The 15,123-nt window shown below is 42.3% G+C and overlaps 1 protein-coding gene across 7 annotated transcripts in view; it reads right to left on the bottom strand.

Moving 5' to 3' along the window:
- The window catches only part of ULK2 (unc-51 like autophagy activating kinase 2), a 117,370-nt gene that overhangs the window by 2,135 nt on the left and 100,112 nt on the right, over positions 1 to 15,123 (bottom strand). For 6 of the 7 annotated variants that reach the window (XM_039476022.2, XM_074388276.1, XM_039476023.2 and 3 more), the window contains 6 exons: positions 11,085 to 11,234; positions 8,433 to 8,641; positions 5,972 to 6,150; positions 5,084 to 5,202; positions 4,622 to 4,779; positions 1,200 to 1,335 (listed from right to left, as the gene is read on the bottom strand). In XM_039476022.2, the coding sequence (XP_039331956.1) occupies positions 1,200 to 1,335; positions 4,622 to 4,779; positions 5,084 to 5,202; positions 5,972 to 6,150; positions 8,433 to 8,641; positions 11,085 to 11,234 (951 nt within the window). Of the gene's footprint in view, positions 1 to 35; positions 767 to 1,199; positions 1,336 to 4,621; positions 4,780 to 5,083; positions 5,203 to 5,971; positions 6,151 to 8,432; positions 8,642 to 11,084; positions 11,235 to 15,123 lie in introns of those variants that run through there. The other variant, XM_074388277.1, reaches the window with a different exon arrangement.

Raw genomic sequence — 15,123 nt, forward strand, 5'->3', positions numbered from 1 at the left:
CTAGAAATAAAATAACAAAAATGAAGAACTAATGAAAAAAAATCACTATATTGTCATCTCTATTCTATCTTTGCCCCAAAGTTAACAGTTCTGAATGTGTTTTCTTCTTTCTGCTTGGTAATAGTTTAGATACAACTTCTGGCTTAGTGCTGCACAGTAGTAAAATTCAGGTAAACACATCGGCTAGCTTGCTACGTAACTAGCTTGCTTATAACTGCAGATAATATTAGAATTGCCATCCTCCTGTGGCTACTGAAAACGTAGCATGACCACATACACTCCAAGAGGTCCACCACCTCCACCTAAAAAACCAGATTACTGGGCTTGTATGTGCTAAGTAATAACATCCTGGTATCCCATCAATCTCCATTCTGCTATCTATACCAAATCTGCAGTACACAGAAGTTTCACAGGACTCTTCAGTCACTAAGAGCCCTTACAATAGTTGCATTTAATAATAAAGTCCTCCTACATATACAAACACAAATCACCAACAAAGTATTGATGAATTACGCAGTCACCAGTACTTTTCAGGCATCACCTCTAATCCTCACAACAACCCTGCAAGGCAGGCACTGCTGTATCTATGTATGTATCCATCTATGTATGCATCTATCTAGCTATGTATCCATGTATCTACCTATCTACCTATCTACCTACCTACCTACCTACCTACCTACCTACCTACCTACCTGGGATGGAGTCTTGCTATGTTGCCCAGGCTGGATGCAGAGGCACCATCTCAGTTCACTGCAATCTCCACCTCCTAAAAGCAAACAACCACCTAAAAGCTAACGATCTCCACGTCCTAAAAGCCAACCAACAATTCTACTGCCTCAGCCTCCCACGTAGCGGGGCTTACAGGTATGTGCCATGATGCCCAGCTAATTTTTGTATTTTTATTAGAGATGGGGTTCCCCAATGTTGCCCAGGCTGGTCTCAAACTCTTGACCTCAAGTAATCTGCCCACCTTGGCCTCCCAAAGTGCTGTGATTACAGGTGTGAGCCACTGCGCCTGGCCCTATTCCCATCTTATGAAAAAGAAGCTGAGGCCACACAAAGGCTAAGTGATTTGCTCAAGGCTGGAAAGCCACGATTCAAACACAGGCAGGATTCCAAACTCCAAGCTCTTTGTACTATGCCTATGGTGGACAACTAAACTGCAGTCAATAAATACACGACTTTGTAAGTCAACTTACATTTATGTACATTTTCAATATCTGCAGGGTCCTGTAGAATCTTAGTTAGGCCTTCCAAAAGAAGGGCTGCCTTATGATAGCGATACACAATATCTTCGGTCTGCTGAAACATCTCATCCAGGGCTGCAGATTGAACCTGGAACCAGTCAACAAAAACACAATTCTCTCAATTTTTCCAGGAAAATACATATCCATTTGCGCGATGCAGCTTTAAATGGAATCACCTAAAATTAACACATTTTGGTAAAGTGATATAGTCTACAAAACTACGTAAAATTCAAAGATTCTTTGGGATGAGCAATACATAAAAGCAACTTGATAAAGTCATTCTGCTTTCAAACATAGCCTTCTGGTATTCAGAGGTAGGCCTCATAAAATTTACAATAGAACCCTTTTAAGCTGGCTCTTTTATGACTTCACCAAAAAAAGTTGATTTTAAACATACACTTTCACACAAGGGTAACATGAAATTTCATTAAAGCAGATTTTGCTACAGTAATATAATTAAATGATGCTAAGAGTCACTTACTGGCTTTACTGGCTTCTTTTTCCAGTCAAATAATTTTTGGATATAGTCATTCATTCATTAAAATATACTTACTGAGCACCTACCAAGTGCCAGGCACTGTGCCTACAACGAATGAGAGCTCACAGTCTGGAGGGAGATACAGTCTTGCAAACAATGCAATTCTAATTCCGAGGGACACATGGTATTACAGGAGGAAGCAGTGGATGGTAATGAATACATAGGGGATGCCTCTAACCCACATTATGGAAGGACTAGATGATTATGAAAAGCTTCCAGGAGGTGCTGTTTCTGCTGAATCATAAAGCAACAACAGCAGAAGTGAATTAGGTGGGAAAAATGTGGGAGGGGGCGCTCCAGAAAGAGAAGATAGTAGCATATTCACAGGGGTCTCTCCATGGACATTCTGATTTTCTCTTTCATCATTAAATATCACAACTCTCAGTAATCGGTATCCTAATTTACTTGTTAATATGCTCTATCTTCTTTTGTTTTTAATTTTTAAAATTTATTCATGCATTCCTATTTTTTTTTTTGAGACGGAGTTTCGCTCTTGTTACCCAGGCTGGAGTGCAATGGCGCGATCTCGGCTCACCGCAACCTCCGCCTCCTGGGTTCAGGCAATTCTCCTGCCTCAGCCTCCTGAGTAGCTGGGGTTACAGGCACGTGCCACCATGCCCAGCTAATTTTTTGTATTTTTAGTAGAGACGGGGTTTCACCATGTTGACCAGGATGGTCTCAATCTCTTGACCTCGTGATCCACCCATCTTGGCCTCTCAAAGTGCTGGGATTACAGGCGTGAGCAACCGCGCCCGGCCTATTTATGCATTCTTATAGAGATGGGGTCTCACTCTGTTGCCTAAACTAATCTCGAACTCCTGGGCTTAAGCAATCCTATTGCCGCAGCTGCCCAAGTAGCTGGGACTACAGGCACATGCCATTGCACCTAGTACTCTGCCAATCAAAAAAATCATTTCAAGCAGGTAACAATAAAGCAAATAAAATGATACAGAAAATTCAGAGCCAGGACAAGAAAAAAGAAATAACTAAACATGTGTTAATGCCGCCAAGCTCACTAAGCAGCCATGACAAAAGAAGAAATTTATTAAGTTACACAGTTCTTTATTCTGAGAAGGAAAAACAACATTATAATTCCTTAAGGAGGACATTTTTCTGGCACAAAATTCTAAAATTAATTTATTACATGAAGTCTCACCTCAGCATACAGTGATGCAGTGCACACCATTCATCTGAATAGTTTATGGATTATATTTTATCAAGAATTTCTATTCCAAAGTTGTTTTCCTATGGTTATTTTAATAAATTTCAAAACAAGGCCACAGATGTAATATAACAGCACAGTTCAAAGTAGACAAATGGAAAACAGAAAGAGGGATCTGTTATGTTAACGTGTTAGAAATATAATTGGCAGGCTGGGCACAGTGGCTCACACCTGTAATCCCAGCACTTTGGGAGGCTGGAGCGGGTGGATCACCTGAGGTCAAGAGTTCAAGACCAACCTGGCCAATATGCTGAAATCCCATCTCTATGAAAAATACAAAACTCGGCCAGGTATGGTGGCAGGTGCCTGTAATCCCAGCTACTTAGGAGGCTGAGGCAGGAGAATCGCTTGAACCTGGGAAGCAGAAGTTGCAGTGAGCTGAGATCATGCTGCTGCACTTCAGCCTGGGCAACAGAACAAAACTTCATCTCAAAAAATAAAAAGAAAAAAAAAAAAAGAAAAGAAATATGATTGGCTAACACATTTTCCCCACTTTACTTTTTTAACAGCGTCTATTTTTATCTAAACTTCAGAGCAATTTTTCCCCGAGAGAGAGAAAACAAATTACTCCCATTATAACCAGAAAATTGGAAAAGCAGGCTTTACTTTGTGTCTATTCTTCAGTAAAATCAGTAAGTGGAACATAAGCACATGAATTTGTGTGGACTGATTAACAAGGCTGTGTTTTTTCTAAGATTGTTATCAAGCCAAAGTTTCTTCAACAATAGAAAATGCAGAAACAGATCCTACTAACGCTTTTAGATGCATACTACAAAAAGATTAGATCAGCTGTTCGAGGCCGCTCACACCTATAATCCTAGCACTTTGGGAGCCCGAGATGGGTAGATCACGTGAGGCCAGGAGTTTGAGACCACTTGACCAACATGGCAAAATTTGATCTCTACTAAAAATGCAAATATTAGCCAGGTGTAGTGGTGGGTGCCTGTAATCCCAGCTACTCAGGAGGCTGCGGCAGGAGAATTGTTTGAACCCGGAAGGTGAAGATTGCAGTGAGCAGAGATTGCACCACTGCATTCCATCCTGGGCAACAGAGCAAGACTCTTATCTAAAAAAAAAAAAAAAAAAAAAAAAAAAATCCTGCTAAGCAGTCTAGGGAAAAAAAAGAAAAAAGATTAGATCATGCCTAATGCCAGCAGTGTTTAATAAGAGATGTAGGGCCGGCGCGGTGGCTCAAGCCTGTAATCCCAGCACTTTGGGAGGCCGAGGCGGGTGGATCACGAGGTCGAGAGATCGAGACCATCCTGGTCAACATGGTGAAACCCCGTCTCTACTAACAATACAAAAAATTAGCTGGGCGTGGTGGCGCGTGCCTGTAATCCCAGCTACTTAGGAGGCTGAGGCAGGAGAATTGCCTGAGCCCAGGAGGCAGAAGTTGCGGTGAGCCGAGATCGCGCCATTGCACTCCAGCCTGGGTAACAAAAGCGAAACTCCGTCTCAAAAAAAAAAAAAAAAGAGAGAGAGATGTGATAAATGGATTTGTAATTACATCAAATACATTCAATATATTTTAAAAGGATAGATGTCAGATATTAAATTTAAAAGATACTTAAAGATAAGTAGTACTATATAATATTAAACCTTAGAAAGGGTTACCATTTCTACAGCACAATTATAGATGAGTTTCTCTGCTGTTACACTGTTGATTTCATCAATAAATCTCTGTTTGTCAGAGAAGAATCGATTCAGCTTTTCTGTAAGTTTCTTGCACATGGTGATGCAGAATTTATATCGTTCGTTCAGATTTTTGACAACTGAAAAAAAGTTGAGATGGGAACTAATTTTAATTTTCCTCCAGAAATAAAGATGCATTGATATGTATCTTTCCTGCTGATATACAGGGAAGGTGGCCCTAAGTAATCATTCAAAAAAAAGGACCAGAAATAGAATTCTTTCATGTTATCTCCTTCAATGTGAAAAGTTTGAGAATAATGCACTTCTCACTTCTATCAATTAACTTGCGAAAAGCTAATAACCTTGCATCTTTTCCCTTTAAGAATATTGAAAAATAACAATGAGTACTCATCAGAAACTCTCCCACGCTGTCTTCTCCCGTACCTTGTTTCACAGCTGTGGATGGGCTCAGTTTCCCGGACTTGATCTGGGCTTTGGCAAGATGCAGAGAAGCCGCAAGCAGCTGTGCTGCTTTCATGTACAACACCAGTTGCTCCACTCGCCTGCACCCAGAAGACAGTAGCAGAGGGTTATCTTGTGAACTAACATAAGATGTGGCACTCTATACATCAGGTCACCATTAAAATTGCCTATCTATAAGGGAAAAGCACCTTCCTTAATTTCTTTCTTTTCTTTTCTTTTTTTTTTTTGAGACAGAGTCTCGCTCTGTCCCCCAGGCTGAAGTGCAATGGCTTCACCTTGGCTTACTGCAGCCTCTATTTCCTGGGCTGAAGGGATCCTGCCACCTCAGCCTCCCGGATATTAATAGCGGGGACCACAAGGGTGCACCACCCTGTTGCCTAATTTTTGTATTTTTTGTAGAGACAGGGATTCATCATATTGCCCAGGCTGGTCTCAAACCCACAGGCTCAAGCAATCCTGCCCTCCCCCCAACCCCGTCAAAGTGCTGGAATTACATATAGGCATGAGCCACTGTGACCAGCCCTCCTTAATTTCTTAATGCACAAGTAAACTCTCCAGAGAGAAGGCATTGTGAAAGATGTGTATACTCTGAAAACAAGGGATACACTCAGATAAAAATCAATACAATCTCTTTACATAAAAGATTTTCAATAGTATAATTTACAAGGAAAAGCTACGTAATCTCCAGGTCTTGGCTCACATAGTGAAATCTAGCACAATGAAATAACTGAGAGTCCTAGCTTTTAATAATGAGATATGATCTTCAGTGGAGGACAATATTGACAACTTAGACACAAGTTTAGAGAAAGCATGAAAATTCTGGAAATGAATGACAGAGGGGGCACGCACCCCCAGTCTTTGCTCAGCTGACTGATCTGGTCCACCACCACACTCTCTTGGATCTGGTACAAGGACACAGCAGATGTGCACAGCTCAGGGTTTCCTCCCCTCATGGCTGTCAGGTCCAGCACACACTCGGTGAACATCAGCATCACATTCAGATGGCGTAAGGTATCTGTGTGTTCCCGCTGAAGCAAAGTTAATTTGTCTTAGAAAATTTCAGATTAGAAATAGGTACATATTCATTTCTGTACATAAACCATGGCAACTGATAATGTTTTCTATACTTATGAGTATCAAAATGACCAAAGGAGACTGAAATTTTTTAATTTCAGAAAGCTGGTAAGAAAATGAACACTGAAACCACATGTGTTTGTGTATATGTTATCAGAGTACCCACATAAGTAAACTCTAAAGATGGGTCACTGTGCTTTCACCAGAAAAAGAAAAGCTGAATGATTAAATCAATATACATGAGACAAAAATGTGACAAATTAGACACCAAGATTATAAGGACAGTATATGTGCTGAATCATACCTCTTGATACTGTGAATTCTACTGACTTCTTATAATTTCAGAGTAGCTTTATTTAATTTCTGGTGGTTTTTCAGTTAACGGTGATTACTAATACCAAAGCTCTAAATTTCTATGACCTTTTCTTAGTTAAAAAGGAGAGCGTGGGTAGACATAACAGCATTCAGAGAGCTGTCATTTAAAAATGGGTATTCTGGATTGGGCGCACTGGCTCATGCCTGTAATTCCAGCCCTTTGGGAGGCTGAGGCAGATGGATCACCTGAGGTCAGCAGTTCAAGACTAGCCTGGCCCACATGGCAAAATCCCATCTCTACTAAAAATACAAAAATTAGCTGGGTGTGCTGGCACGCACCTATAGTCCCAGCTACTTGGGAAGCTGAGGCAGGAGAATCACTTGAACCCCGGAGGCATGGGTTGCAGTGAGCCAAGATTGTGCCACTGCATTCCAGCCTGGGTGACAGAGCAAGATGCCATCTCAAAAAAAAGGGGGGGGCCGGGCGCGGTGGCTCAAGCCTGTAATCCCAGCACTTTGGGAGGCCGAGGCGGGTGGATCACGAGGTCAAGAGATCGAGACCATCCTGGTCAACACGGTGAAACCCCGTCTCTACTAAAGATACAAAAAGTTAGCTGGGCATGGTGGCGCGTGCCTGTAATCCCAGCTACTCAGGAGGCTGAGGCAGGAGAATTGCCTGAACTCAGGAGGCGGAGGTTGCGGTGAGCCGAGATCGTGCCATTGCACTCCAGCCTGGGTAACAAGAGCGAAACTCCGTCTCAAAAAAAAAAAAAAAAAAAAAAAAAAAGTGGGGGGGTATTCTAGACTTAATGTTATTTCGAGATCTGTTTTTAGTTATAAATGCGTCCTGAAATCCAAATGAGCCTAAACGTTTCCTACTCTTTTATAGTTAAAGAAAGATGAAAATCATTTTCCTAGCGACAGGAGAATAAGCCAATCGACTTCTAAAACTCTCTCTGCTCTGTGACACCATATTGGACTATTGTTTCAGTACTGGAACATGTACTAGAATGTAATACATGTCTAACTTGACGGAGACTGAAAACACTCAGAATTGTTTTTTCCCATTTTAAACTGATTAATTTTCAAGATTACTACTAAAACTACAAAATGACTACTAAAGTTTTGCAGCCAATATTTTATAACTTTTAGGTGAAATGTTTAATTACCATTCACACAAAATAGAAATATGAGAGGTCCTTCAGGGAGAGAGAATCTGCTCTGTATTCAGTCTAGAGAGCTGACCATTTTAATTTAAAACTCAGGCTGTCGTCACCGTATCCAGGGACAGAGGACACACTGCTTCAGTGAGAGCTGTACTAGAGTCGAATCTGCAGAACTGAGTGGACACAGCTTTCAAATCATAAAACTAACTTTTCTCGTTCTCTCCAGCTGGTGCTCGGCATGCTGCAGATCACGTACATGTTCTTCCCTGTAGAAGGGGCACCATGGAGGCAAAGTACTGATCTACAAACATGAGCAGCTAGTCTGTTTGGCAGGTGCCATGTATATTCCTGCATTAATGACTCATCTAGCATTACAAATTATTATTTTTTAAAACCTGAGTTTAAATGTGTTATTTTTATCTTGTAAAGAAAAGCAAAGTTTGAGAATTAAGTTACATTTTTAAGACCAATCATGCTTTAAAATCATGTAAGTAGTAAATAAAACTTGAATTAAAAACAAAAAACATAGAATCTATGTGTTTCTTCCTATAAACCGAAGCTTACTATGGATGACTGTCACTGTCAATACTAATCTAAAAAGACACCAGCAATACTTTTCAAATAGAAAAGAAAAGGCACGTTAAAGAGAACATAACTTCATAACTACTTAATGTATTTGGTTCTTTCTTGTCATCACTAGAATGTTCTCATATTGAATTAACATTACATTCACACCACTACCGTCTCTTCTGTACCTCCATCAAGGTCTCCTCCGGCAGTTCAGGAGCTTCAAAGGTGATGAGCCCCTCCAGGCTGGGAGGTGAAGCACCATAAGGCACGTATCTCAGGCTGGGAGCTGCCTCTGCTCCTGGAGGGGAAGAGCCAAAGCCCAGGCCAGGGGGGGACCCCACGCACACACAGCCACTCGCAGAACACAGAGAGCCCCCCGAGTTGCTGGAGCCCACTACAAGGAAACAGAGGATACACAGAAGTGTCCAGAGTTAGGGCTTTCACACCCACTCCTACTCTTATTTACTGAACAAACCTGCTGAGGTGATCAAGGAAATGTTAAAAGAAATTCACTGAACCCCTATGTACTATTTGAGGATATTAATAGTTTCTGCTTATTCATGTTCACTGTTATTCCTTATCTATATATTTTATATTAGGCATCATCACAGCTAGCTTTTTATATTCTGCTTTAAACAAATTTAGACCATATTCATTTCTCCTTGCCGCTCCACAGGGCCTCATAATTACAAAACTCAATGGATGCATAGTGGTTTATTAAGTTTACATATATTATATAATGCTTATCTGGAGTCATTTATACTATTTCTGATTTTATTCAGATTACAAAAAGCACTGTAATGAAATGCAGACAGTTGTTCCTTCTTTTAAATAATTTCTTTGTGATAAATAGTCCAAAGTGGTATAAGAAGAAATGGAATTAGCATAGAAATTAATACACATTTTTACAGCTCTTCCTAAAAACTGCTGTATTACTCTCTCTCTTTTTTTTTAAAGATGGGGTTTCACCATATTGGTCAGGCTGGTCTTGAACTCCTGATCTCAGGTGATCTGCCCGCCTTGGCCTCCAAAGTGCTTGGATTACAGGCGTGAGCCACCACGCCCAAGAACTGCCATGTTACTCTCTAACCCAGCCCTGAGTAAGCACATAGATCCTACTAAACCTCAATAACACTGGACATTATACTTTTTTTTTTTTTGAGACAGGGTGTTGCTGTTGCCCAAGCTGAATTGCAGTGGCATGATCACAGCTCACTGCAGCCTTGATTTCCTGGGCTCAAATAATTCTTTCACCTCAGCCTCACAAGTAGCTGGGACTATAAGCATATGCCACCATGTCTGACTAGTTTCTGTATTTTTTTGGTAGAGACAGGGTTTCACCATGTTGCCCAGGCTGGTTTCAAACTCCTGACCTCAAGCGATCCTCCCACCTTGGCCTCCCAAAGTGCTGGGATGACAGGAGTGAACCACCATGCCCAGTCTTGGGCATTATACTTTTTTAAATGTTGGTATAGTTAACAGATACAAAATGTTACTTTCTTAAAATGGTATTTTCTTATTTAAGATTTTTAATCATCTTAAAAATCAGATTTTGGCTCTATTTTCTCTCTTGTTATCTATTTCTATCCTTTGCTTATTCATCTGATATCTTGATTAGCAACTTATTTAGAATAAGATGACTTATGGTGCAACAGATAAGATAATATCAAATTATTTCATATCCAATCTAAATACTTTATTAATTTTTGGTATTAACCTATTTACAGAGTATAAATGATAAAACAAATCTATTAGCCTTCTAACTGTATATAGGAATAAGTGCAAAGATTGGGGCCCAAAGTACAAAAAATTTAAAAAATAAATAAGTTTCTTTTTCTTTTTCTTTTTGAGACGGAGTTTCGCTCTAGTTACTCAGGCTGGAGTGCAATGGCATGATATTGACTCACTGTAACCTTCACCTCCCGGGTTCAAGTGATTCTCCTGCCTGAGCCTCCTGAGTAGCTGGGATTGCAAGTGCCCACCACTATACCTGTCTAAATTTTTGTATTTTTAGTAGAGACAGGGTTTCACCATGTTGGCCAGACTGATCTAGAACTCCTGGCCTCAAGTGATCTGCCCGAGCTGGCCTTCCAAAGCGCTGGGATTACAGGCATGAGCCACCACACCCGTTCAAAACAAGTTTCTTTAAAAAAAAAAAAAAACTATCATTTTCCAATGATTTATTGGGTCTACTAAAGGAATCCTGTAATATATAAGATAAGAAACACCATATATGATTTGCTTCTTCATGAAGAAGTCATAATATATATATAATACAACATATGTGGCCGGGCGCGGTGGCTCAAGCCTGTAATCCCAGCACTTTGGGAGGCCGAGGCGGGTGGATCACGAGGTCGAGAGATCGAGACCATCCTGGTCAACATGGTGAAACCCCGTCTCTACTAAAAATACAAAAAATTAGCTGGGCATGGTGGCACATGCCTGTAATCCCAGCTACTCAGGAGGCTGAGGCAGGAGAATTGCTTGAACCCAGGAGGCGGAGGTTGCGGTGAGCCAAGATCGTGCCATTGCACTCCAGCCTGGGTAACAAGAGCAAAAACTCCGTCTCAAAAAAAAAAAAAAAAAAAAAAAAACATATGTTTATAATATTTTAATATATAATATAGCATTTTACAAAGTTTTTTTCCCACAAATGTTGCCTCATTTACTTCTTATAACCCATTAAGATAATGAAAACAGTAATCTCCATTTCGGTGATAAAGAAACTGAAGCCCAGAGAATTAAGTGACTTGTCCAAGTTACAACACTAAGTCATTTGTCAAAACACTACATTCCAAATACTAGCCAAAGACTGTAATATAACAAATGCTCCTTACCTGAGGTTGTTCTCGTTCGAAGGAGCATGTGGGTGCAAGCAGGGGCCACCGCACTGTGTGGAGGAGATCCTACAGTGAAGAGGACAGCCTTGGAACTTGCTGCTGTTCCTATAGGAGGTGCCAGAACACCACCAGAGGCTCCTGCTGGAGCTACAACAGAAAGTTTATAGAAGGTCATAGTACCGTGATAGTGTGTATATCTGGGGGATGGGAGTGCAGGGGGATACTGACTTTTATATCAGGAGTCTAGTGGGGTTTTTTTCTTCTCATGTAAGTACTTATTGCTCTTAAAATCAGAAAATGTAATATAGTATTAAAATAATTTATAGTAATCTCAAGTGTGAATCTTCTTCACACCAAAATCTAGCATTCGGAGTTACTTTCGTATACTTCTAAAATACATGAACTGCAAGTCATACATGTTGAAGATAAAGTGAAGGCCAAGAACTGGGAATAAAAATAGGTTAAGCTAGGGTGGGTGTGGTGGCTCACACTTGTAATCCCAGAACTTTGGGAGGCTGAGGCAGGTGGATCACCTGGCCAACATGGTGAAACCCTATTTCTACTAAAAACAGAAAAACTAGGCCGGGCGCGGTGGCTCAAGCCTGTAATCCCAGCACTTTGGGTGGCCGAGGCGGGTGGATCACGAGGTCGAGAGATCGAGACCATCCTGGTCAACATGGTGAAACCCCGTCTCTACTAACAATACAAAAAATTAGCTGGGCGTGGTGGCGCGTGCCTGTAATCCCAGCTACTCAGGAGGCTGAGGCAGGAGAATTGCCTGAACCCAGGAGGCGGAGGTTGCGGTGAGCCGAGATCGCGCCATTGCACTCCAGCCTGGGTAACAAGGGCGAAACTCCGTCTCAAAAAAAAAAAAAAAAAAAATAGAAAAACTAGCCAGGTGTGGTGGCACATGCCTATAAACCCAGCTACTCAGGAGCCTAAGTCAGGAGAATCTCTTGAACCCAGAAGGCAGAGGTTGCAGTGAGCAAAGATTGTGCCATTGTACTCCAGCCTGGGTAAAGGAGCAAGACTCTGTCGTGGGGAAAAAAAAATAAAAAAGGGCGGGGTGGGGGAGAAAATAAAGAAATGAAAACAAAAACATTCCCAAATAAACAAAAGCTTAAGAATTTACTGCATACGGGAGGGACAGCGGAGGGTGGGGAGTTGGGGAGAGACAGCATGGGGAGAAATGCCAGATACAGGTGAAGGGGAGGAAGGCAGCAAATCACACTGCCACGTGTGGACCTATGCAACAATCTTGCATGTTCTTCACATGTACCCCCAAACCTAAAATGCAATTTAAAAAAATAATAATAATTTACTGCTAGCAGACCTGCCTTACAAGAAATACAAAGGATAGTTCTTCAAGCCAAAAGTAACTAACTCCAAATAGTAATCCCAATCTAAGTGGCGGGGGCACAAAAGAACATAGGTCAAGGTAATTATGAAACACAAACTGCATATTTCTTCTGTTAACTGATTTAACAAGCAACTGTATAAAACATGTATACGGTTGCATTGTTGGGTCTATAGCATATAGAAATGTAATATTCATTTATTTATTTTTTAATTTTTTTTTTTTTTTTTTTTTTTGAGACGGAGTTTTGCTCTTGTTACCCAGGCTGGAGTGCAATGGGGTGATCTCGGCTCACCGCAACCTCCGCCTCCTGGGCTCAGGCAATTCTCCTGCCTCAGCTTCCTGAGTAGCTGGGATTACAGGCACGCGCCACCACGCCCAGCTAGTTTTTTTGTATTTGTAGTAGAGACGGGGTTTCACCATGTTGACCAGGATGGTCTCGATCTCTCGACCTCGTGATCCACCCGCCTCGGCCTCCCAAAGTGCTGGGATTACAGGCTTGAGCCACCGCGCCCGGCCTATTTTTTAATTTTTTTTAGAGACAGGGTCTCCCTCTGTCATCCAGGCTGAAGGGCAGTGGTGTGACCATAGCTCACTGCAGCCTCAAACTCCTGGGCTCAAGTGATCCTCCTGCCTCGGCCTTCCAAAGCATTGGGGTTACAGGCGTGAGCCAGTGCACCCAGCCAGAAATATATTTGATAATAACAACATAAAGGAGTCAGATGGGAGTAAAACTGTATTAGAGTAAGGAAGTGATACCAGATGGTAACTCAAATCCACAAAAACAAAGAGAACCAAAAATGGTAAAGAAGAAGGTTAATGTAACAAACTATAAATATATACTTGCTTTCTTATCTCAGCTTCTTTTAAAAGACATAAAATTACAAAGCAGAGTAAGATGGCAAAACAAAGCCTCCACCAATTGCACAGCCCACCCCCCCAGAAACCTGCACACAATAAAGCATCTTTATAAGGACCAAAAATTAGGTGAGTAATCACAGTGCCTGATTTTAATTTCATATCACTGAAAGAGGCAATGAAGAGGGTAGGAAAGGCAGTCTTGAATCACCAGCCCCATCCCCTGCCCCTCCCCTGGCAGCAGCTCTGTGAGGTGGGAAAATAATCTGTGTGCACTTGGGGAAAGCAGAGTGCAGCAATTTGAAGACTGCACATTAAACTCAGTGCCGCCCTGTCTTGGTGCAAAGCAAAACCATGCTGAACTCAGCTGGTGTCTGCCCACGGAGGGAGCATTTGGACCAGCTGTCACCAGAGGGAAAGTGTCCATATGAGTGGCCAGAAAGTGAGTTTCCACAAGCCTCACCACTACAGGATAAAGCACTCTGGGTTCAAAGTGAACGTGAAAGGCAGTCTAGGACACAAAAACTGCAATTCCTAACCAAATCCTGTTGCTATGCTGGGCTTAGAGCCAGTGGACTGGGACAGTGCATGACCCAGGAAGACATCAGACAGGACTTCTAAGGGAGTGTTGGTGCCACCCCTCCGCTCAAACCCAGGCAGTGCAGCTCACAGCAACAAAAGTGACTTCTTCCTTCTGTTTGAGGATGAGAGAGAAGGGTAAAGAGGGCTTTGTTACCTGCCACGGAGGCTTGTGCCTGTAATCCCAGCACTTTGGGAGGCCAAGGTGGGCAGATCACCTGAAGTCAAGAGTTCAAGATCAGCCTGACCAACATGGAGAAACCCCAACTCTACTAAAAATACAAAATTAGCTGCGCATGGTGGCACATGCCTGATCCCAGCTACTCGGGAGGCCGTGGCAGGAGAATCGCTTGAACCTGGGAGGTGGAGATTGTGATTGAGCTGAGATCACGCCGTTGCACTCCAGCCTGGGCAACAAGAGTAAAACTCCGTCTCAAAAAAAAAAGAAAAGAAAAGAAAGGGGGGCTTTGTTTTAGACACTAGGCTCAGCCACAGTAGGAGGAGCCCCAGACCTCCATCCCAAGCCCTAGTTCCTGTTGACATTTCTAGGCATACCCTGGGCCAGAAGGGAACTCACCGGCCTTGGGAAAAAAAAGGACTCAATTCTGGCAGGATTCGTCACCTGCTGAATGAAGAGTCCTAGGGCCCTGAATAACTAACAACATTACCCAGGGAGCATGCTTTAGGCCTTGAGTGAGAGTCTGAGACATGCTGGCTTCAGTTAGCAGCTTGGTCACAGTGGGATAGAGCACCAAGCAGGCTCTTGGGGTTCCCAAATCTAGGCCTAGGCTCTTGGACAACATTTCTGAACTTGTCCTGAAGGGTGGGTCCTAGGTCTAGTACCACTCAGCACATGCTGACTGAAGAGCCCTTGGGCCTTAAATTAACATCAGCAGTGGCCTGGCAGAACTCCTTTTGGGCCAATGCTGGTTATAGCCACAGAAACAGGTTCCTCTGCCTGTGGAAAGGGCGGGAAAGAGGGGGAAGGACTTTGTCATGTAGTTTGAGTGTCCTGTAGATTTCTAAGGTTTTTGATTCCAATCCCTGACTCCCAGATAGCATCTGTGGACATGCCTGGAGCCTGGGGAACTTGGTGCCCTGAAGGGAAGGACACAAAGTTGGTTTCACCACTTGCTGATTGTAAGCCCTAGGGCCTTGAGTGAACATAGGTGGTAGCCAGGCAGTGGTTAAAGAGGGCCTTAGGCAAGACCCAGGGCTGTGCTGGATTAATCTGACCCAGGC

This window comes from Saimiri boliviensis, chromosome 17 (genome assembly GCF_048565385.1).
Source record: "Saimiri boliviensis isolate mSaiBol1 chromosome 17, mSaiBol1.pri, whole genome shotgun sequence".
Lineage (NCBI taxonomy): Eukaryota > Metazoa > Chordata > Mammalia > Primates > Cebidae > Saimiri > Saimiri boliviensis.